This window comes from Ovis aries, chromosome 4, assembly GCF_016772045.2.
Source record: "Ovis aries strain OAR_USU_Benz2616 breed Rambouillet chromosome 4, ARS-UI_Ramb_v3.0, whole genome shotgun sequence".
Classification (NCBI taxonomy): domain Eukaryota; kingdom Metazoa; phylum Chordata; class Mammalia; order Artiodactyla; family Bovidae; genus Ovis; species Ovis aries.
The window spans coordinates 44563433-44586338 of record NC_056057.1 but is presented as its reverse complement, the minus strand read 5'-3'; the positions used below and the strand labels follow the sequence as shown (position 1 = coordinate 44586338).

Here is a 22906-nt window from a genome sequence, read left to right as displayed (position 1 = left end):
AAATCTGCTCAGCATTAGATTTCATTGTAAAAGAGGATACCATGAGGTCATTATAGGTCAAGGAAAATGTGACAAGATGTGGTTTAGACACTTTGGTTAGGATTCCCTTCCATACTTTCCTTGGTCCCACTGATTTTTCTCCTAGGAAACAGTTCGGAGGTACAGAATAAAAGGAGTCATACCTAAATATTATGCATGTAATTCAAAAGAATAGAGTGGCTCAATATGGGTCTTTTGTTTGGATGCATACATTTTACAATGGTTATAAAAACCAAAACTATTAAATGATGAGAAATACTCCCTCTGTTCATTAAAAGAATGTATTTTTGGCATTTTTCTAAAAATTTAAAAGAGATAATGAGAGTCTGTCACACTTGGAAACAGGATATGGATACAGGGCAAAGGTCTATGTGAAGCTAGAAAAGCAAAGTGAACTGATCAGCTATCCAGAGATTAGAGAAAGTGGTGGCATGTTTTTGTGTTTTTTTTTGGTTTCCTTAATCTTCAGAGCAAAGCTTTTCTTACCTTGACATGATTTCTGTGTTTCATTCACACTCCATTTAGTGTTATAAAATAACAGGACAGAGAGAGAAAAATGAGAAAGAAAATGGCTCTTTTGGCTCCTAAGAGTTGTGACCCTGAAAACATCATCGTGTCCTTGGAAACATTAGAGAGAGCGGAGAAAACAAGACAGAGGCGGTGGGGAGGAGGGGGGAGGAGCAATGAAAGAGGCCCCAGCAGAGGCATGGGCTGGGCTCTGATGGAAGGGCAGGGGCATGGGGCGGGCAGTCAGGATGTTTGTTGTTCAAGTGGCTGCAGACACAAAGGGGTACAGAGCTCCCAAAGGAGGACCGAAAAAGAAAGTCACGGAGGTTAAGGCGGATTGCTTTGCGAGGTTTGTCACAGGTGAGGAGTGGAAAGGCAATGAACAGAAGGAGCATTACAGGGGCTGGATAAAGAAATCAGAATTTGTTCAGGGTTAAAAGAAGGTCATACACCATTCCTTTCCACAAAGAGCACTAGACACCGTAAAGAAAAGACAGAATAAACAGCAACATTGCCTTTGTCTTGAATAATAAAGCTTGCATTGGTCAGGAAACCACAAAAGGATGGAAGCAAATGACTAATGAAGGGATAAAAACAGGAGGAAGCATCTCTTGAAATTCTCTAAAGGTAACCACAAAATTCAGCAAGCAAGGACAGGAGGATATGTTCCACCTTCTGAGTTAGGACTTCTGTATCCTGATCTGTACTCGTTTACACTTAGTTTTCTTATCTCCCAGTTAGTGAGAGCAGGCATAGAACTCAACTTGGGTGTCTCCTCATGGTGCTAAAGGTCAACTTGATTACTAAAGTAGGAGAGGTATTAAGAACTGTGCTGAAATCATTCCTATTTTTTCAGTATAATGACCATTAACACCATGAATTCATACTCTGTATTACACAGTGAAAAAATTTATTCTATCAGAGCAAAGACATTCTAACTACTGCTGCTACTGCTAAGTCGCTTCAGTCGTGTCCAACTCCATGTGGCCCCATAGACAGCAGCCCACCAGGCTCCCCCATCCCTGGGATTCTCCAGGCAAGGACACTGGAGGGGGTTGCCATTTCCCTCTCCAGTGCATGGAAGTGAAAAGTGAAAGGGAAGACGCTCAGTCGTGTCCGACTCTTAGCGATGCCATGGATTGCAGCCTACCAGGCTCCTCTGCCCATGGGATTTTTCAGGCAAGAGTACTGGAGTGGGGTGCCATTGCCTTCTCCGCAGAGCCCTTTAAAAACATTTTAGTTGTTCAGCCAGAAGGAGAAAAGTGAAACACACTAGCCCTGACACAATCAATTATTTTTAAAAGAGTGGCAGGGGTGGTGGTGGCAGGGGGTAGGTTCATTTTGATGAGAGTGATTTCTCAATGGCCTGCTGTCCTAACTAGTTCATCAAGTAAAATTACTTTTACAGAGAGTTGTAGAGGATGGGGAAAGGGTATTATGTCTACTTTCTCCCTTACCAGCTGGGCATATAATTCTCAGCCCCTGAGCTCATCAAAGAGTAAGCAGATTTGAGATCCTCTGAGATCACACACAATTTAAAACTTGCTATTCATGCTTCAGATGATAAAGGTGGAAAGAAGGCACTGGTGGAATACCGAAACAAAGGAAATCAGCAGACTGTAAACAGGAGCACCAGGAACCAAACCCTGCTCTTTAGGCTAGTTTTCTCAAGCCATTACTCAAGTTCATATCATACTGTGTATTTCCTTCATAGATTATACATTCAAGCCATTTGGATTCCTGTTCTTTAACATTCAAAAGAGATGATCTGTTAGGTGGTGAAAAATGGCTCAGTGAATGCATATGCAATATTAAAAGCCTTTGTTTTCTAATATTTATAAAGTGCAATGAAATGATTTTAGAAGACTTTTAAATAGGGTGACAAGTGCCTACACAATATTTTATGACTCAACTTTCAAACGGGCTCCAGTGCATTAAACAAGCAGCAGAAATTTCAGGTAGAAATGATTGGCACCTGCTCTTTGCTTCTTTTAGAACCATTACTTTCACCATCATGAGTTGGAAGGACTTGGTTGACATTTTAGTCACATTCCTAAAATCTTCAGTGACTGCATTCATGCTCTAAGAAAATCTATGCTTCAGACTAAGATCAGATTAAACATAAAAATCCTAACTATTTCTTCTTATTATCTGGTGGCTTAAATAAAGCTAGTCATCTCTTTCTCTACTGCCCACCCTTTGCCCCCTTTCCCCACTAAGTTCCTGATTTTCTTAAAGGATTTAGGGGAAAAAAGGAGGAAACAAAATTTAAACCCAAAAGATATAAGCTTTTTTTAGTTGACATAGATTTTTTTCTTTTTTAAGGAAAAGTTTAGATCAGCTGGCTTTACTTTAGAGATAGGTTTTGAACCTCAAAATATAAAATCACACCAGATCATTCCAGCCTCAATAAATCCCCTGGCAGGGCTTCAGCTATTTGTAATGCACTCTTGTTTTATGTGGCTTTCACTTACGCCTACTTTCATAAATGGCTCTCGATTTCTCGTAGAGCTCATATGGGTCAGGCTTCCTTGGGTCAAAGGCCTCTGTTGAGTCAGGAAAGGAACTCCTGTGAAGGGCGGGTGGGAAGGGCAGATTCTGTGGTATGGCCGGAGCAGATAAACTCGTCTGAGGACTGCCTTGGTTCTCCCATCGGTCCATTATCTGTAAAGCCAAAGAGAACAGAGAAGATGACTGATGATAAACTCTTTCTTGCTGTTTCCCTGTCACACACCACAGCCCTCACATTTAAGTTCGACTTCCTTGTCCTGCAGACTTTTCTTTTACAAAACATTCAAAACTTCGGTAGAAGCGCTGAAAGAAAAAATTCTATTTCTATATAATAAAGCACCATAGATGGTTATAAATACATGTGTTGCTTGACTTTTGAACGCAAACTTTCATAACCTTGTCACCTACCAGGTAGTAATTTTCAGCGAATCACTTAATCTCTTTGAATCTGTTTTTTTCTCTCTATAAAATAAGACACTGTATGTATTTCAAGATAATTTATCTGTAAGTGCTTATAACTGTATGGTATTGTTCCTTTTCTAAGATGGCTCCAATTCAGGACACCATTTTTACTGAAGAAAATAGTCTGCAGGTATTCATTTGACACCTATATACATCCAAACCACTTCCTATACTTGAACATCCAATCACTTTCCTCATGGTTGATAAGCAGTTATAGAACCCTTTGGGGTTTCTGAATTGTTCAGTCTTCTATGAAGCTTCATTTACTGCTGATCCAGTGGTTTCTTCTCCAAAATGCTGCTGCTGCCACCATCATGATTTATTAACAGTCTGTAGAATACTTTTTAGTTCACCAAGTTCTTTCATTTACAGTATCTTCTTTGATCGTCACTACAGCCCCGTGAGGTAAAGTGAGGACTCATTTCTTTTTATCAAGGAGAAAGCCATGTTCACCAAGATCACCTGTTTACACAACCAACTTAAACAACCAATCAATTTCTCTTTCAAACTCAACTTCAGCTTTTCAGTTTTGACTAAACTTGTTGTGTGTAGAATGAGATTAGGATACCCTCTTGTTGGAAATTCTGCACTATGTGTGTGTAGTCCTCAGGATAAATGCCACTTTCTAGTGGGGCATGGCAGCTCTTCAGCTGATCCTCTTTCTCATCTCCACTGATGGTCCCTCTTCTCATTCCCTAGAACCCTACAGGTTCTCGCCCTTGCATATTTTGTTTCTTTTTCTGCTTGCAAAGTTTACCTATCTTGCACTCTCCCATCTCTCATCTTCATTATACCTGGCTACTAGACTCAGATGAGGCCCCTCCCCCAGGAGGCCTTTGCTGACCTTTCCTGATCTGGCTCCTTGTGCCTCCTGGGTGCTCACATGGTACCCACTACCTGCCCCTCACACTCAAGTGGAATCGCAAGTCCACCGTTGTCTCCACGCATAGATGATGCTGGGCACAGAAACTGCAGGGGACATAGTCTCTCTCACTGTTGCATTATCAACACACAGCAAGTACTCAGAAAATGCAAATTTAGTGAATGGGTGAAATCAATAAAATATGGTCACCTGTTCTTTCTTTCTTTCTTTCTTTCTTTATTTAATTTTAAAATCTTTAATTCTTACATGCGTTCCCAAACATGACCCCCCCCTCCCACCTCCCTTCCCACAACATCTCTCTGGGTCATCCCCATGCACCAGCCCCAAGCATGCTGCACCCTACGTCAGACATGGACTGGCGATTCAATTCTTACATGATAGTATACATGTTAGAATTCCCATTCTCCCAAATCATCCCACCCTCTCCCTCTCCCTCTGAGTCCAAAAGTCTGTTGTTCTTTCTTGAAGGCCAGTTTTGATACACACTATTTTGAGCTTGGCAGGATTATAACTTTCTAGTCTCTACTGCACTGTCGCTGCTTTTGTTTTCATAACAGCTATTGTTTGGTTAGGGCTTCAATGCCAGCTGTCACCTATCAACAATACATGTTTTAAAGCTGGAGAGGATGTGAGATAGCATATAACACACAGGTCCCTGTGATCCACTTACATACCTCGGATTGTGGCAGGGGTTGGACCATTCAGCAAACTGGGCAAGAAATGGGTCACTGACCCTTCTCTCAGTACTACTGGAGATAAGGCCTGAATATTTGAGCTTTTTGAACTTCATATATTGACATTCTAACACCCATGGTAACACTACTAGGAGGTGGAGCTTTGGGGAGATAATTAGGTCATGAAGCTGGAGCTTTCATGAATGGAATTGGTACTCTTATATAGAAGACCCCAGAGAACTCTGTAGTCCCAAGACCCAGGTGAGGTTACAGCCATCTAGGAGGCAGGCTCTGACCAACACTGAATCTTCTGGTGCCTTCATCTTGGACTTCTAGCTTGCAGAACTATGAGAAATATGTTCCTGTTTTTATAAAACACCAATCTATCTTATTATAGCTTTCAGAAGAAACTAAGAAGACACTTGGCTTCATTTTAATGTGTTTACTTTATGTGCTACTGACCAAGATTTCATTTGAACAAAGGTCCTGTAACTAACAAAGATGGAAAACCCCTAGCTGAGTTCAACTCCCTAATATTAAACATGATCTCTAGGAGCACAGAGAGGTCCAGCAGCTGTCAGTGCCCAATCCTGGGTCAAACACAAATCTATAACTATAATGAGAGTCCTTTTTTTTCTTTTAACATAGTAATACATTGAGGGGAATAGTTGGTAAATTTGCTTAGAGTCCTGGCTAATTTTCTGCTCAGTGACCCTTTCGCTCTCATTTAGTAAAAATCTTTAAATATGCACTTCATAATTCACTTGAAAGTAAAATTTGCCTAGGAAGCCATTGTAGGTTCCTTTGGTCATCCATTCTCTGTGCTTGTGCTCTGACAGGAAGACCCACACTGTGGCTAAAGGCATATTCTTTTTTATTTTTCATTTTAACTGACTTCAGGCACCATGTGGGTACATTTTGTCTGTGACTTTCTCCCTTCTGTTTCTAAACATAAGATACTTAATCCTGAAAAGTAAATAAATTAGAAATATGGTCTGAATCACTGAGTATTCCACTTGTCATCAAAGGGCTTCAGCAAATGTCTATTTATTTCTATCTTCCACGGAGGGTTATCTGATTCTCCCATAAGTCTTGCTAGTATATATACTGTTCATGTACAGTCACTGGAGTAAACATGCTTCAGGTGAAATATCAGTAATCTAAAAAACATTCTTAAAACTACAAAATAAATAATGCTTTTGGCACTGTTTAGGAAAGTTTCTTTGGCAGATAGAAAAATTCTACAATGTCTACAGCACTGAGATGGAGAAATTTGTTGAGTCCAGTTCATGCTTAGTAAAGCATTCACAGTGTCTTGCTGTGACATTAATCAACCCTCGAGTCACTCTGTCAGGGATTTGTAAGACTGTAGAGCAGATAATCACAGTGCCCATGAAATTACTAAAAAAGAAGACTCATAGTCCTTCACTCCCCCACCCTCTTATCAAGTCATTTGAAGTTCAGACCTAGAAGACCATGGTGGAAGCCTCCTGTTGTGGGATCACCATCCCTCCACCCCCACCCCTGTTCTCTGGAGCTGATGTGCTGATCTGACAGCATCTTTTTTTTTTTTTAATTTATTTTTTAGCTGAAGGATAATTGCTTTTGCAGAATTTTGTTGATTTCTGCCAAACATCAACATGAATCAGCCATAGGTATTAAGGGCTTCCCTGGTGACTCAGACAGTAAAGAATCTGCCTGCAATGCAGGAGACATGGGTTCTATTCCTAGGTTGGGAAGATCTCCTGGAGAAGAGAATGGCTACCCACTCCAGTATTCTCGCCTGGAGAATGCTGTGGATAGAGAAGCCTGGCAGCCTACAGTCCACGGGGTCGCAAAGAGTCCGACATGACTGAGCAACTCTATTGACTTCTCAATACTTTCTTAGATACCTTGGTCTCTGCACTTTTGCCTTCCAGCTGGGTTACCTTGTACTCACTAGTTCCTCTCACTATTCATGAACCACATAGATTCTTACCCCAACTTCTTATTCCACCTAATGTCTTCCTGGCCTTGACCTCTGAAGAGCTGTGTTACCTGTCAGGCGTTTACCTGTCAAAAAGGCTTCTGATTGGAACTTTCCACAGTCCTAGCCATGTCCTTACCTATGCCAATATTCATAAACACTTTTCTAGAGTAAGGAAAAATGGAAACAAAATTGTTTTCTTTATCTGGGAGGAGACCTGTATTTCTATTCTCCTTGATGAATGAGTGAATGTTTTAACTGTATGAAAATATAGTCACTGAGAAAGCAGTGGACAGAGTGGACATATAATCCACAATGGGATATCAAAGAGTAAAACAGAAAAAAATCGATCATGGTGTGGTCAATTTTTTTAAACCCACCTTCTGATTCTAGGATGCACATTGACAATAGAGAGCTTGTGAACAAGGTAAGTTGTCCTTCCCATGAAAACTAGAAACTGCTTGCTACCTGTAGAAGCTGGGATAGTCTAAACACACTTCCTTACTATTTTAGGGCAGGGCTGGGAGATGAAGACATTTGGCTTGATTCAGTACTTGAAGAATGAACTTGGATTCCTTCCAGATGAAGAGAACAAGAACTCACTACAATTAGTGTATTACTTGTTAAACAGAAGTGATTATCTTGATGTGGATTAGTTTTAGATGTGGATCAGTAGGACAGAAGAAGGTCAGGAAGTGACACAGGACCAGGAGAAGGGGTGATCTCACTCAGGATAACATTTCCTTATCCTGATTAAAAATGTCATCAATCCTCTTCAAAGGTGAGAGTGTATAAATCCAAATACTGTGGGTATGTATTTATATATTTGTTTAAGTAAATAGTTTTGCAAACTATGTTCATTCATTGAGTGATTAATTTATTAAGAGTTTATTCGTGGAAGGTCTGCTTTCTAGAATGACAGTATTTTATATTTTTGAGCATGTCAGAGGCTCTGCTTTAGCACCTTACATGGATTAAGTCATAGACTCTTTACAATAACCATGAGAGGAGTATTATTATTATCCCCATTTATAGATGAACTTGAAATACTGAAAGCTTAAGCAGCTAGTCAAAGGCAACCTAGCTAGTAAGGAGAAGCACAGTTTGGACACAGGCTGTAAGCCTTCAGAGCCTGCACCCCAAACCACCGTACACCTGGCCTGTCACCAGAGTCCCTAATCTGAAGAATTTCTGGTGGATGCCTGGAGGGCGTTACACCGACAGTCCTCTATCTTCATTTAGCTTAGGACCTGGAAGTCCAAGCCCTACCTTTTGGAGGGATGCCTGGGTTCAGGATTAGTTTTAAACTGAGTTCTATGAAATTATTGAGTGTGGATGTAATTAGTGTAATGACAGCAGATACTATAATTATGCCAAATGGCATCATTTGTGTAAATGTGGTTCATATAAGGAAATCAGTAGATTACATAATTGTAGCACCATGATGAGGTTGCAAGATTCCTTCTTAAATTAGATAACGATATGTGTAACCACAGAACACAGATTTTTAACTCTGGTGGCGAAAGGAAGGAATTATTCAGATTTTGGTCAAGGCAAAACAAACTTCATTTTAAATATTTTTAAATACTTGTTTTCAAAATCACATGTATCACTAAACAGTTTAACTAGGCCCAAGTAAGACTAGTTTTCTCATCTGATATTCTCTGTGGACCAGATGAACCGAATCCCAAATGAGGACACGCTTGGTGTGAAAGTTCTGAGAGCATGGGCCTCTCATCACCAGCTCCCAGTTTTCTCATCTCTCTTGGAGAGAAACCTGGACATCAGGAATACTCCAGGGCTCAATAATATTTTATTTTCACATGTCTTCAAATAATTTTAAAGACATGTTATTTAACTAAGCCAGTTATTGCGCTTGAAAAATATGCAAAATCATTTCTAAAATGAGAAAATGAAGCACTTAAATATTCCTTTAGTAAAAGGGGGAAAAAAGGAGCATAAAATTAACCCAAGAAGTCCCTACTCACTGGCCAAACCAGGGGCCACTGGTGTCAGGGCTACTTACTGTGAGAGGAAAGAAAAGTAGGTGGAAGACGTGATTCCCTGAGATTTTGAGTTTTTTTTTTTAATTGTTTGTTTTGTTTTTTGTTGTTAACTTGAATCACTTTGCCACAGCTCTCTTCCACTTGTGGGTTTTAGCCATCTCAGTTAGGGTCGGCTATTCTAACACAGCACAGAATGGGACCCCAGAAAGCTAGTCCCAGCTCTTGGGACTTGGACAAACTAGAGTCAATCTAATGGCAAGTAAAGATCATCTCCAGCTGGGAAGGCAACTTGTCTAAACTTGTGTCACAAAAAGATTACTAAAATACCAGTCTCCTACGTTAGCATCAACATTTCAGGACAGCTGGTAAAGAAACTAGGCTTAGAGAGACTAGGTGACAGCAGAGATCACCAGTTTCTGAAAATTCAGAGCACCACTTTGAGTGACTGTCATTTATGGTGGAAAAACACAAAGTGTTTCACAGACACACATGTATTTAGCTCTGTATGCATTAAAATGTAAATATAAACACAAATAAATATACAGCGAAATTTCTTGAGGATCAGATTTAATTTGTAGGTCAAGACATCTGGGTCTATAATTTGTATTGTTTTAAAAATTCAATGCAGTAAGAAACGATGGTATTTCTGTTGGTGAAAACAAAGGTTTCTAAAGAATTTTCAGCACACCATATTGAACAGTGTTAATGCTTGTTTTGTAAAAATATAAAAAAACAAAACAATCTTTATAGGAAAGTAAGACAAATTAGTTTTTCACAGAGAACTTGTTCTTTTGACATCAAAAATCTCAAAGGAGGAAGGGATTTTTGAGGTTACCCAATTCAAATCTTATTTAGTGGAATTGTAATCATAACTAGTAATAAAGAAGAAGAATTTCAACTTACAGGCTTTGGGGTTTTCCATGGAGAAAAGAAACCTGCAATAAAGAAAACAATATATGAACTTTGAAAATACATTCCACTACCACTTACAGGTAGCATGATATTAAGACAACCGCAAGTACTTTATATAAGTTAATAGGAAACAACAACAACACATTCTGCCTAGCTGCACAGTTTTTTTTTTTCAAAGGGACCAATTTTATTGGAATTATGTTAATGATTCTAGGAATATTTCTTTATACGGCAGCTGAGGATTCTGAAGCCCAGTGATGGTGAGGAACTGTGTGGCAAAAGATCAGTCACTTTACAAGAGCTAAGGCTGAGTCATCCTTTGGGATTTCTGTGGCACAGCCTTAGCTGTGTGTGGGTGTGGGTTTGGGTGTGGGTGGGTGGGATGGGAAGAGAGAAAGAGAGGGAGAGAGAGGGAGAGAGAGACAGAGAGAAAATGAGAAACAGTGAGGGGGGTAGAGTGGGACAGACAGAGAGAATATAGATAGAAATTAAGACTTTTAAAGGGTAACACCTGTGATTAGTACACAAATAATTCTGCTTTATGTACCTGCTTTATGTGGTTAGAAATCAATCAACAAGCCTTCATTAATCCTACATTTATAAATAATGTATATACTTACATCATGAATAGATTCTACTATAATTGCGTGTGAGCTGTTTCTCCCACTGACTTCTCTACAGCAGATATCTATTTTATTATCCCCCTGCTCTAGTGACAGCACAATGTTTTTCATGAAGAAGCGGCTAAAAATGTTTGTTAATTGAGTGAATCATGTATCATCAAAGACAGGATTTTTTCAACTCATTGAACTCTCTTAATGATCACAAATGGTTTGACGGTTGAACTGACTTTGTTTGATCTGAATGACCTTTAAGATAATTAAAAGTAAAGGACAGATTAATTCCTTTTTCCTTTATTGTTATTATTTTATTATACACTGCCAAAACACAATCTAGCACACAGAACAAAATTACTTTCTTCTCATACCATCTCTCCCCTCTTTCAATGACTTCACTCATGTTAATATTAGGTGGTGTCTGATAAAATGCCCAATAAAAAATGGAATGTTGAAAATATGCCATGTAATGATTATTACTTTTAAAACTTGGACGGGCGTAGAATGGGCCATGGTTTTTGACTATTTCCATTTATAGGAAATATCCACAGAAAACTAGACACACACTTATCTAGATGCTGAAGCAATCCAACTCAGGCAGAGTAGAAATACTAATTTAAATACTAATTACACCTCAACACAAATGTTGTAAATAGCTGATGCTGCATTTTATGAAAAGAGTGAAAGCAGGTAGGCCATCATGTTCCTCAGTTTTCCTTGGAGCACAGAGTTAAATTTAATGCTGAAGTATAACAACTATCTCACCTAAGGAGATGGGTGAAATTGGCTTACTTTCTCGTATACTCTGTATGTATGTTCTTATTTCTCTTTCCAACTATTAAAAAAGTTCTATTCAATGTGTGGCTTGATTATAATTTAATTGCAAGGATTTAATCACATCCTTTTTGATAATAGCTGAGAGTAAAATTACAGATAAATAAATATATTTATCTCTTTGACTCATTCTGTAAAAGGCCAATGAAAATAATTTGACCAATAATTATAAAAGTGAAAAGCATTGTGACCTATTGGCCAATTAACTGTTATTCTCATTGAAGAATAATAGTTATTTGCTGTTTAAATAAAATTTATTTGCTGTTTCATGGAATTGTCAGCAATGGTTCTTTTGAGAAAAGATGTCATTTATACGTTCTCACAATGTTAAAACATTCAGTGATTTCCTCTGCTTTCTCTGTGTTCCTCCTTTTTCTTCTTCCTGCAGTGCCAGAATGGATTTTGAGTATTTGCTGCTTTACATTTGCTAAGTGCTGGGAGTTTCTTAGATTTACAGATGTATTGAAAATGGTTTCTTTTTATGGAGCTTTCATCTCCACATGGGGCATTATCTTAAAAGATGATTATTCTTCCTGGGGAAAATGTATAATCATGGGACCTCTTGGCAGTTACGGTGCCAGAACTGAAATGGCATAATAGGGACACTGGTTAAGATCAGACAAGGAGAGAGGGCCATTTAATTTGACCACCTGACATCACTGGCACGTTGGCTTCCTCTTCTTCTGAGGTGGTTTTATTCAGTCTGACCTCAGACTATTGGCATGACCCAGGACTTCTCCACTGTGCCCATTATGGCAGTTTCTGAAATATGCCTAATGCTGAATTGTGAGAAAGAGGCTTCAATCTCCGAAGCAATAGCTTCACTTTCTGAGTCATTGTCAGAGAGAAGCTGCTTGTTTCAGAGTACGTAATTTTAGGTAGCAGAAATAGTATCAGAATAGATTTCCTTAAAAATAAATAACTTACGTGAGACTTAGAGTTCCTTTGCCAAATTAGCAATCACGCTATAAGCACTTAAATGAAGATGAACAGAAAACATTTATTTTGCAATACAACACTGTAAAGCAATTATCCTACAATCAAAAATAAATTATATAAAAAGATATGCAATTCTTCTTTAAAGATTTAATTGGTTGGCAGTTTGCTGTTTTGATAATTGTGTAAATAAAAATGCAAAAGAATAAAGAAAGAAAAGAAAACATCTATTTTGGGTATACCCAATTTGGCCCAATTAATTGATAAAATCACTTCTACATGATTAATCTCCAGTTTTCTGCTCGGCTTCATTGGAAGAGCTCCATAAATACTATAATAGCATGGGTCAAATAATGTAGGTCAAATGCTATACTAATGTGGGTCGAGTGATAATAAACGTACAATAAATTTTTGCAGGGATTACACCTCTAAGAAATCTAGTCTATTGCAACTAACATAAAATACCCCCAAACAAAATAAGAACTTTTAAATTCTTACTTCTGGAACTTTTCTTTTTCTGAAATCATTCTGGCCAAAACAGATCACAGAAGGAAGACAGGTTTGGTTTGTTGAGACAATTACTTTTGGGTGTCTCACCACCTACACTCACAGGGATACAGGATGAGGAATATAGATAGCTTTTTCTTAAGCCTTTCAGAGCTGATAGTCCTTTTTTCAAAGGCAAATACATAAAAAAGATTTTTGTTTAAACTAATAAAACTTGCTTTATATTTTAGTTTATTTCTGGCCTTTATTTCCCCTACTTCTACAGAAAGTAGAATATTATAATTCTCTTATAGAATTAAAAAATGTATTTATTTTATTTATTTATTATAATAACTTGACCTGTTTTCCATACTGATCATTTACTGAAGTGTGTTGATGTGTCTGTGTATGAATCCGAACATTTATTTAATTCTAACTCTAAAGACAATAAAAGTGAAAGACCTCAAGAAACAGTTATAAGCTAACTGAAACATGAGTAGGGACATTTTAAAAAGGAAAAATTAAGAGAATAAATGGGAAAATTTAGATGCAGCCAATAGGGAAGTTTCAATGCATTTAATATGAAGCACAAAACTGAATCAGATCTCTAAAATCTGTCTTTTTTAGAACAAGAAATAGAGTTAAAAAATATTTTTAATTCCTCATGTAAAAGCACAATTAGACGGGCAGAGAAACAGAAACACAGTACAAATAGCTTAAACAAGAAATTCCGACTCTTAAAAGTGGAAGAGGAGAGAAGGCAAAACCAGTTTTATACTGAGAGTTAAATCAAATTTACATATCAACTAAATACAATTTTAATAAATTATAGGACTATGGTTGCCCAGTTAAATATGAATTTCAGATAAGCAATGAATAACTTTTTAGGATGTCCTGTAGACTGACTGCATGAGACATATACTGCATAGGACATACTTATATTAAAAATTACTTGTTTACTGAAATTCAATTTAATTGGGAAGTCTACATTTTCATTTCCTAAATTTGAACACACTACCAGTTCAGTTCAGTTTAGTCGCTCAGTTGTGTCCGACTCTTTGCAACCCCATGAATCGTAGCACGCCAGGCCTCCCTGTCCATCACCATCTCCCGGAGTTCACTCAGACTCACGTCCATCGAGTCCGTGATGCCATCCAGCCATCTCATCCTCTGTCGTCCCCTTCTCCTCCTGCCCCCAATCCCTCCCAGCATCAAAGTCTTGTCCAATGAGTCAACTGTTCACATGAGGTGGCCAAAGTACTGGCGCTTCAGATTTAGCATCATTCCTTCCAAAGAAATCCCAGGGTTGATCTCCTTCAGAATGGACTGGTTGGATCTCCTTGCAGTCCAAGGGACTCTCAAGAGTCTTCTCCAACACCACAGTTCAAAAGCATCAAGTCTTCAGCGCTCAGCCTTCTTCACAGTACAACTCTCACATCCATACATGACCACTGGAAAAACCATAGCCTTGACTAGACGGACATTTGTTGGCAAAGTAATGTCTCTGCTTTTGAATATGCTATCTAGGTTGCTCATAAATTTTCTTCCAAGGAGTAAGCGTCTTTTAATTTCATGGCTGCAGTCACCATCTGCAGTGATTCTGGAGCCCCCAAAAATAAAGTCTGACACTGTTTTCACTATTTCCCCATCTATTTCCCATGAAGTGATAGGACCGGATGCCATGATCTTTGTTTTCTGAATGTTGAGCTTTAGGCCAACTTTTTCACTCTCCTCTTTCACTTTCATCAAGAGGCTTTTAGCTCCTCTTCACTTTCTGCCATAAGGGTGGTGTCATCTGCATATCTGAGGTGATTGATATTTCTCCCGGTAATCTTGATTCCAGCTTGTGCTTCTTCCAGTCCAGTGTTTCTCATGATGTACTCTGCATAGAAGTTAAATAAGCAGGGTGACAATATACAGCCTTGAAGTACTCCTTTTCCTATTGGGAACCAGTCTGTTCCATGTCCAATTCTAACTGCTGCTTCCTGACCTGCATACAGATTTCTCAAGAGGCAGGTCAGGTGGTCTGTATTCCCATCTCTCTCAGAATGTTCCACAGTTTATCGTGATCCACACAATCAAAGGCTTTGGCATAGTCAATAAAGCAGAAATAGATGTTTTTCTGGAACTCTCTTGATTTTTCCATGATCCAGCGGATGTTGGCAATTTGATCTCTCGTTCCTCTGCCTTTTCTACAACCAGCTTGAACATCAGAGAGTTCACGGTTCACGTATTGCTGAAGCCTGGCTTGGAGAATTTTGAGCATTACTTTACTAGCATGTGAGATGAGTGCAATTGTGCAGTAGTTTGAGCATTCTTTTGCATTGCCTTTTTTTGGAATTGGAATGAAAACTGACCTTTTCCAGTCCTGTGGCCACTGCTGAATTTTCCAAATGTGCTGGCATATTGAGAACACCCTATATAGGGAACATTTTATATAAGACCTGGGCAATGAGAGTTGGACTGTGAAGAAAGCTGAGTGCCGAAGAATTGATACTTTTGAACTGTGGTGTTGGAGAAGACTCTTGAGAGTCCCTTGGACTGCAAGGAGATCCAACCAGTCCATTCTGAAGGAGATCAGCCCTGGGATTTCTTTGGAAGAAATGATGCTAAAGGTGAAACTCCAATACTTTGGCCACCTCATGCGAAGAGTTGACTGATTGGAAAAGACCCTAATTCTGGGAGGAATTGGGGGCAGGAGGAGGAGGGGACAACAGAGGATGAGATGGTTTGATGGCATCACTGACTCAATGGACGTGAGTTTGGGTGAACTCCGGGAGTTGGTGATAGACAGGGAGCCCTGGTGTGCTGCAATTCATGGGGTCGCAAAGAGTTGGAAACAACTAAGCGACTGAACTGAACTGAACTTGGTACCCTGCTGGAGGTCAGAAAACCCACCTGGCCACTTGCACAGACCCTCCCATCTCTTAAATGATCATTTCTTATAAAGGATTGTGACTAATAAAGGAGATTCATGTCCCTACTACTTCCTGAAAATATTTCAGGGACAGTGAGAAATTCTTCCTATAGAGGAAATCATCTTTTTTTTTTTTTTTTCAGTTTCCCAAAGGGGAGAAAGGCCCAAGGTTTTAAAAAGCCTCCAGTTAAGGCTAATTTAAGGGAGAAAAATACCACTAATACAGTTAATCTTTAATTTAAAGATCCTCCCATTTTCCCACAGCCTGGCAAATTTTCCATCAAAAATTCAGCCTTCAGTAAATGTAAGCCAGCAGGATAATGAGCTAATTTCCATTAAAACTAGTTCAGTGTTATTCATTTTTTTTCAGGTTTTTGACTGATCTTGTATTTCTTATTAAAATTCATTAAATGAGTTAAACCCTGCAGTTACCTTAGAAAATTTGTTTAAGCTGTTTCATATCAGTAAAAGGGCACTTTTTCTTAATGAAACTGACCTAGGTTAAGAAACAGCCTTTCCATTAAGATACTGCTGGTGGTACCCTAACCTCAACATCACCATGTTTCAGTCAAGCAAATTATTCAGTTTGCAAAGAAAATTTCAAATTAGTTGCCATCTTTGGCCTACAGAATCCATTTTTGTGTGGAGAGTTGAGGCATTCTCTGCAATGCTTTTAAAATGATCTTTCCTGCATCTTTTTTTTTTTTTTTAGTTTTTATTTTTAAATTTTAAAATCTTTAATTCTTACATGCATTCCCAAACATGAACCCCCTCCCACCTCCCTCCCATAACATCTTTCTGGGTCATCCCCATGCACCAGCCCCAAGCATGCTGCATCCTGCGTCAGACATAGACTGGCGATTCAATTCACATGATAGTATACATGTTAGAATGTCATTCTCCCAAATCATCCCACCCTCTCCCTCTCCCTCAGAGTCCAAAAGTCCGTTATACACATCTGTGTCTCTTTCCCTGTCTTGCATACAGGGTCGTCATTGCCCTCTTCCTAAATTCCATATATATGTGTTAGTATACTGTATTGGTGTTTTTCTTTCTGGCTTACTTCACTCTGTATAATCGGCTCCAGTTTCATCCATCTCATCAGAACTGATTCAAATGAATTCTTTTTAACGGCTGAATAATACTCCATTGTGTATATGTACCACAGCTTTCTTATCCATTCATCTGCTGATGGACATCTAGGCAGTTCACACCAGTCAGAATGGCTGCGATCCAAAAATCTGCAAGCAATAAATGCTGGAGGGTGTGGAGAAAAGGAACCCTCCTACACTGTTGGTGGGAATGCAAACTAGTACAGCCACTATGGAAAACAGTGTGGAGATTCCTTAAAAAATTGCAAATAGAACTACCTTATGACCCAGCAATCCCACTTCTGGGCATACACACCGAGGAAACCAGAATTGAAAGAGACACATGTACCCCAATGTTCATTGCATCTTTTAAATAAAAGTGTTTTACTTATAAACACTATAAAGCTGTTTTTCAGAAGGCCATTTCCCCCCAGGGCTTTGTTCTTTATGGAGAGAGCAATCTGACCATTTCAAGTTTTCCCAGCGAGTATCAAGAAAGGATAAGCCTGCACATGTTGACTTCTGATAAACTCAGTTACATGAAGAATACGTTCAAAATAAAGCAGGCCAGGTAGACAGCCTTGAACGGGAGTAAAGCAACACACTGGAAGAGGAAGAACTTTGTCAGCGAGGCTAAAACTCAGACTGAGGTGAGGCTTGCTGAAAATATTAGCAACTACAAAGGGCTTATGCTCGGAACAAGAGATGGAGGGCAAAGAAGAGAGAAACCACTCCATGTGCTTATGGTGAGCTGTAAACAGTTGGCAATGGGAATGTGGAAGGATATCAGTCTTGCAAACGGAAAAGTCCATTTCTGAGAACAATTTTCTTTATTATAATGGATATGTAGCATTAAATTCTCTTCTATTGAGAAACCCATCTAAAAACATCTTTAAGTAATTAAAGAGAGATTAAACACCTTAGTCATTAAATTACACCAACATTAAATAAATATTTATTAAGTTGTGAGTGTGTCACAAGCACCACAGACTCAACACGGCAAAATGGAAGCTTCGGCCTTCCCTCCTACTTCTTGTCTTATGTGTTCAATATCTGGGAAAATTTCACCTGCCTTTCCAAATTTTAAAGGCAGGAACCTGAAGTCATTCTTAATCTCTTTTCCTCATTTCCTTATCATCAACTTTTGTCTATTCTACCACCAAAATCTATTTCAAACCCACTTCTCTCCATCTCTACAGTCACCATTATAATCCATGCTCACCATCACTTTTACCTCAACTGAAGCTACAGTAAATTTGCTGATGTCACTGAATCTGATCATGCTTAAAATCCTTAAATGGATTCCCACACATTTATGATAAAACACAAAACCTCCAAGGACTTATATAAGTTTGTCCCTACCACTCCCCTGGAGAAGGGAATGGCAACCCACTCCAGTATTTTTGCCTGGAGGACCCCTTGGACAGAGTAGCCTGGTGGGCTACCATCTATAGAGTCACAAAGAATCAGACATGATTGAACAGCTTAGCACACACACACTCTCCCCAGAATTATTTCCTCATGGGTTATTTCCTTTCACTCACTGAAATTCATTGACTATAAGCCAGGCTTCTCTAATCACAGAGCCTCTGCACAATCTCCTTCATTTACCTATCCTTTTTAGCCCTCCACCAAATCATCTCTGGCTCCTTCTTTATGTGTCAGCTTAAACACTACCTCCTCAGGGAAGATGCCTCTGACCCTTCATCTTAAATCTAAGTTTAATTAATCTAATTAATTTTTCATTGCATTCTCTATTTTTCTTCACATGGAATTTATTACTATATATAAATATATTTATGAAATCATATTTATGTAATTGTATTTGTGAGATTGTTAGTTTAATGCTCATCTCTCCTTCTAGAGTATAAATTCCACTGGGGGAGATCATATCTATTTTGTTCACAATGTATTCCCAGTACTTAGCACAATGCTTGACATACAGCATATACTTCAATAGACACATTTTAATGAATTAATAGTAGTAGTGAAGAGTGAGGAGGGTAGCAAGAAAGAGAGTCACAAGATACTCAGGATGATCTGCTTGGCGTGGAGGAGTATAAAGGAGAAGATGAAATCCGTGATGACTTCTAACTTGGGAAACTGGGTGGTTTCATTAGCTGAGATACAAAATACAGGAAAAAGGTTTCTTTGAATGGAGTCTACAAAGTTAGGTTATGAGCAAAATGAGTTTGAGGTACCTTTGGAGTTTGGATTCAAATGTAGTCAAACTACATTTTGAAGTCTCAACCTTAGTGAATTTGGTTTCAGGTAAAGTCAGGTAGTAGTTGGCTTTCTTGTCTGGCGCTTAATAGAGGTTATCAGGATTAGAGATATAATATGTTAGGTTAAACTTAAAATAAGACACCAAAATTGTGTGGCATGAAAAGAGACCACTTCATGGTATGTAGAATGAATGAAAGTATCTGAGATGTAACTGAAAGTCAAGAAAGAAAAAGGTTTCAAGAAGTAGTAAACAGAATACTCATAAAATAAGACCTTAAGAAGTTTGTCAAACAGGAGGGTCACAGGTGGCCACAGTGGTGGCCGTTGATTGCTAGAACAGAGGCAGAAATCAGATTTCAGTGGGTCTGAATGAATGGGAAATGAGGAAGTGGAACTGAGAAGTGTCAGAGTGGCTACGGGAAGAATAAAGCTGCCCATAAAGGGAAGATTTCCTTTTGGAGAAGCATGCATTTAGATGAGATGGTATCTGAACAGAGACAGAGTCTGAAGATTGAGGAGAAAAGGAGATAACGGGTGGAATTATTTCATGAGGAGATAAGAGGTGAGATCCAGAGTGCAAAGGGGAGAAGTTAATGCTAATTGAGAGAGCACCAGCATCCAAGTCCTTATCAAGAGGTCAGAGCAGATCTCTGGGGAAAACCTCCAGGATCGACCTCATGGGGCAGGGATGGGACTAAGTAGGAGAATTTACTCATAGTGGCTGAGAGTGCAAAGCAGTGGGGGTTTGTAGGGGCTCTGAGTATGCAGGGAAACTGGAGGAGAGAATAAAAGTAACCTGTGTCAAAATGTTTGGTTCATGGGGATGAGACAAAGATAAGAACAGAAAAACAACTTCTGGCACAGCATAGTGGAGAGGTTGTACACACAGAAGGGGGGATGACGCTGACCTGGGCTCTAGTCCCAGCTCCACCTGTCACTAGCTGTGTGGTCACACACATACTTGGCACGGCATGTACACCAGGATCAAGCTCCAGGCTCTGAGTGAGGCTCTGGGTTTGCATTATGGCTTATGCCCGGGTGGCCGTGAGTGAGTCCCCTGATCAAGGTTCAGACTCCTTATCTGTAACAAAGACGATAATAATAGGGACTACTGCAGTGGGAACTAAATAAATGTGCACTTTACATTTTACCAATTAAAAAGGGTGCATTGTTCCACTTGATGGCTTTGATGTATTCTGAATTCTTTTTCTGCAAAACAGATGCCCACTTTTCAGAAAGGTGTTCAACAATTTATTGTCACAATGGATATATTATTTTCTTCTCTTAGTTTTTTTAAGTTTTTTGCTCTTTTAACATTCCTTTTTAAGGTCTTTTAAATTGCCTTTTTAGGTCTTATAAGTTCCCTGTTGCTATATGAAAGTATGAAAGTGAAAGTCGCCCAGTGGTGTCTGACTCTTTGTGACCCCAAGGATTATACAGTCCATGGAATTCTCCAGGCCAGAATACTGGAGTGGGTAGCCTTTCCCTTCGCCAGGGGATCCTCCCAACCCAGGGATTGAACCCAGGTCTCCTGTATTACAGGGATTCTTCACCAGCTGAGCCACAAGGGAAGCCCCAAAAATACGGAGTATGGCTTGTTTTGCTTTGCTAAACAAAGTAAATAGTTATTTTCATCCTACTATGATTCTCCATTAAGTTCCTTCTATCCTGGTTAGAGAAGTAAGGTGGCCCACTTTTACCTCACTCTACAGTCTTTGTGCTCTATGTAAACTGTATCCCCGGTTTACAATGATTATATTCAATATCATGATTTTTAAAATGTTTAAAATTGTCCCTAGATTTACATTTTCCTATAACTATTTATAATAATAATTACTCAGACTTAATCAACTAACCTGTTTTTAATGCTCACCTATTCTTTTTGTTCGGGCTTCCCCAGCGGTGCTAGTGGTAAAAAATCCACCTGTCAGTGCAGGAGACACAAGAGATGTGGGTTTAATTCCTGGGTCAGGAAGATCCCCTGGAGTAGGAAATGGCATCCCACTCCAGTATTCTTGCCTAGAAAATTCCATGGGCAGAGAAGCCTGGCAAGATACAGTCTGTAGGGTCACAAAGAGTTGGACATGACTAAGCACAATTCCTTTCCTCAGTGTTCAGTAAGATATTCTGTGAGAAGTGTTCCACATGTGGATGTGTTTGTGATGTGTTTGTGGAAGATTAGTTCCATGTACTTCTCTTCTGCCATCTTGATTCCTCCTCCTCCAATTCCTTTTATACCATTATAACCATGGTATAAAAGGATTAGTAAAACCATCTTGGGGTTTTGAATTTTGGTTGTCAGTATATGTGTGTACTTTTTTCAGAAACAGCATTATGCTTGATTCTATAGGTACAATGATGGCCTCCTACATTCTAGTCTTTAAAACTGGTTGTGTTACCTTACATGGCTAAGGGGATTTTGCAGATTAAAGTTAAGGATCTTGAGATAAGGATCAATATTACTGGTAGAAGAGTATTGTACATGTGATTGCTGTTAAGATGGAACAAAGCTGAAGATTTACTGTTCTGTAGCTGGGAAACTGCTCAATCGGGTCTCAACACCATTAACTGCTTACAGTATCAGTTCTACAGGACTCCCTGGTGGGTTAGTGGTAAAAAATCCACTCGCTAATGCAGGAGATGCAGGTTCGATCCTTTGGTCAGGAAGATAGCCTAGGAAGGAAATGGAAACACACCCCAGTATCCTTTCCTGGGGAAATCCCAGGGACAGAGAAACCTGATAGGCTACAGTCCATGGGGTCCCAAAAGAGTCAGACACAACTGGGCAACTAAACAACAACAATCAGTTCTACATTTTACTGATTCGAGTGAACATAATCTTCTGAGATGATTACAGTCCTCCAGGTTTGTCTATTACGACCCTCTTACTTTGTTAAGCATCACTTTGCTTGATTTTTGCATTTCAACCTGCTCTGTCCATTTCTGTTTTTTTTTCAAATGTCATACCTTCTAGCACTGGAGGATTCCAAGCATGTTTTCTCAGTTTCTTCTGTTGTCTACAGTAAATCTATTTCAGTGTCATGAAGGTTGATCTTGAAGGCTAATTATAATTATCCCTTTCTTACATGCTTAGCTTTTTGTTGTATGTTCCATGCTGGGTGTTACTTTTCTTTTCTCTTTTTTTTTTTAGGGAAGATTTATCCAGATTCAGGTTCATGGCCTGATTGCTGCTTACTCAGTTGTGTGAAATAATGCCCAGTTTGGAGTTCATACAACAGTGAACACATGTGCACAGCTTGTAACCAGACTTTCACTGGCAATGGTGTCACTTAGCTTTTCTGGACTGTAGGGAGCCTTCTCTTTGACACAACTTTGTAATTTTGTTTGCTTCGTTTGGCAAGAAACATTTGTGCTATAAAACTGTGAGATTGTCTCTATATACTACCCCAAAGGCTTCTTATAGTTCTACCTCCATCTTTGGTGTTTAATGTAATTGTATCACTGCCCCAGGAGGCAATTTTTCTTCACCCTTGCCTCTCTGCTTTCTGTTACGCTGTGCTCTGGTATTTGAGACTTCAGAATTTGTTGAAAGAGAGTTGCAGGGAAATGAGAGTGATTGTTTAGCAGGGAAGAGGTTTAAGCACAACTGAGCAGTATCTCAGCAGCCTTATAAGTGCTAGAATCTGTGAATCCCTGACATTTTCTTTTCTAAGTATTCTTGGCACTTTACTGAGCAACTCAGAGAAAGCATAGAGACAATCCATTGCCCTGATGTGATTTTAAATAGAACTTCTTATAAAGAACAATTTTATCCCATTTGTCTATGAGTTATAGATACAAATATAACATTATGCATGATTTATTTATATATTATTACT

The 22906-nt window shown here is 39.0% G+C and overlaps 1 protein-coding gene across 5 annotated transcripts in view; it reads right to left on the bottom strand.

Annotated features, from left to right (window-relative positions):
- MAGI2 (membrane associated guanylate kinase, WW and PDZ domain containing 2) overlaps positions 1-22906 on the bottom strand; it is a 1505066-nt gene that overhangs the window by 198032 nt on the left and 1284128 nt on the right. For all 5 annotated transcript variants that reach the window (XM_060414641.1, XM_060414642.1, XM_060414643.1 and 2 more), the window contains 2 exons: positions 9952-9983; positions 3021-3210 (listed from right to left, as the gene is read on the bottom strand). In XM_060414641.1, coding sequence (XP_060270624.1) covers positions 3021-3210; positions 9952-9983 — 222 coding nt within the window. The remainder of the gene's footprint in view (positions 1-3020; positions 3211-9951; positions 9984-22906) is intronic.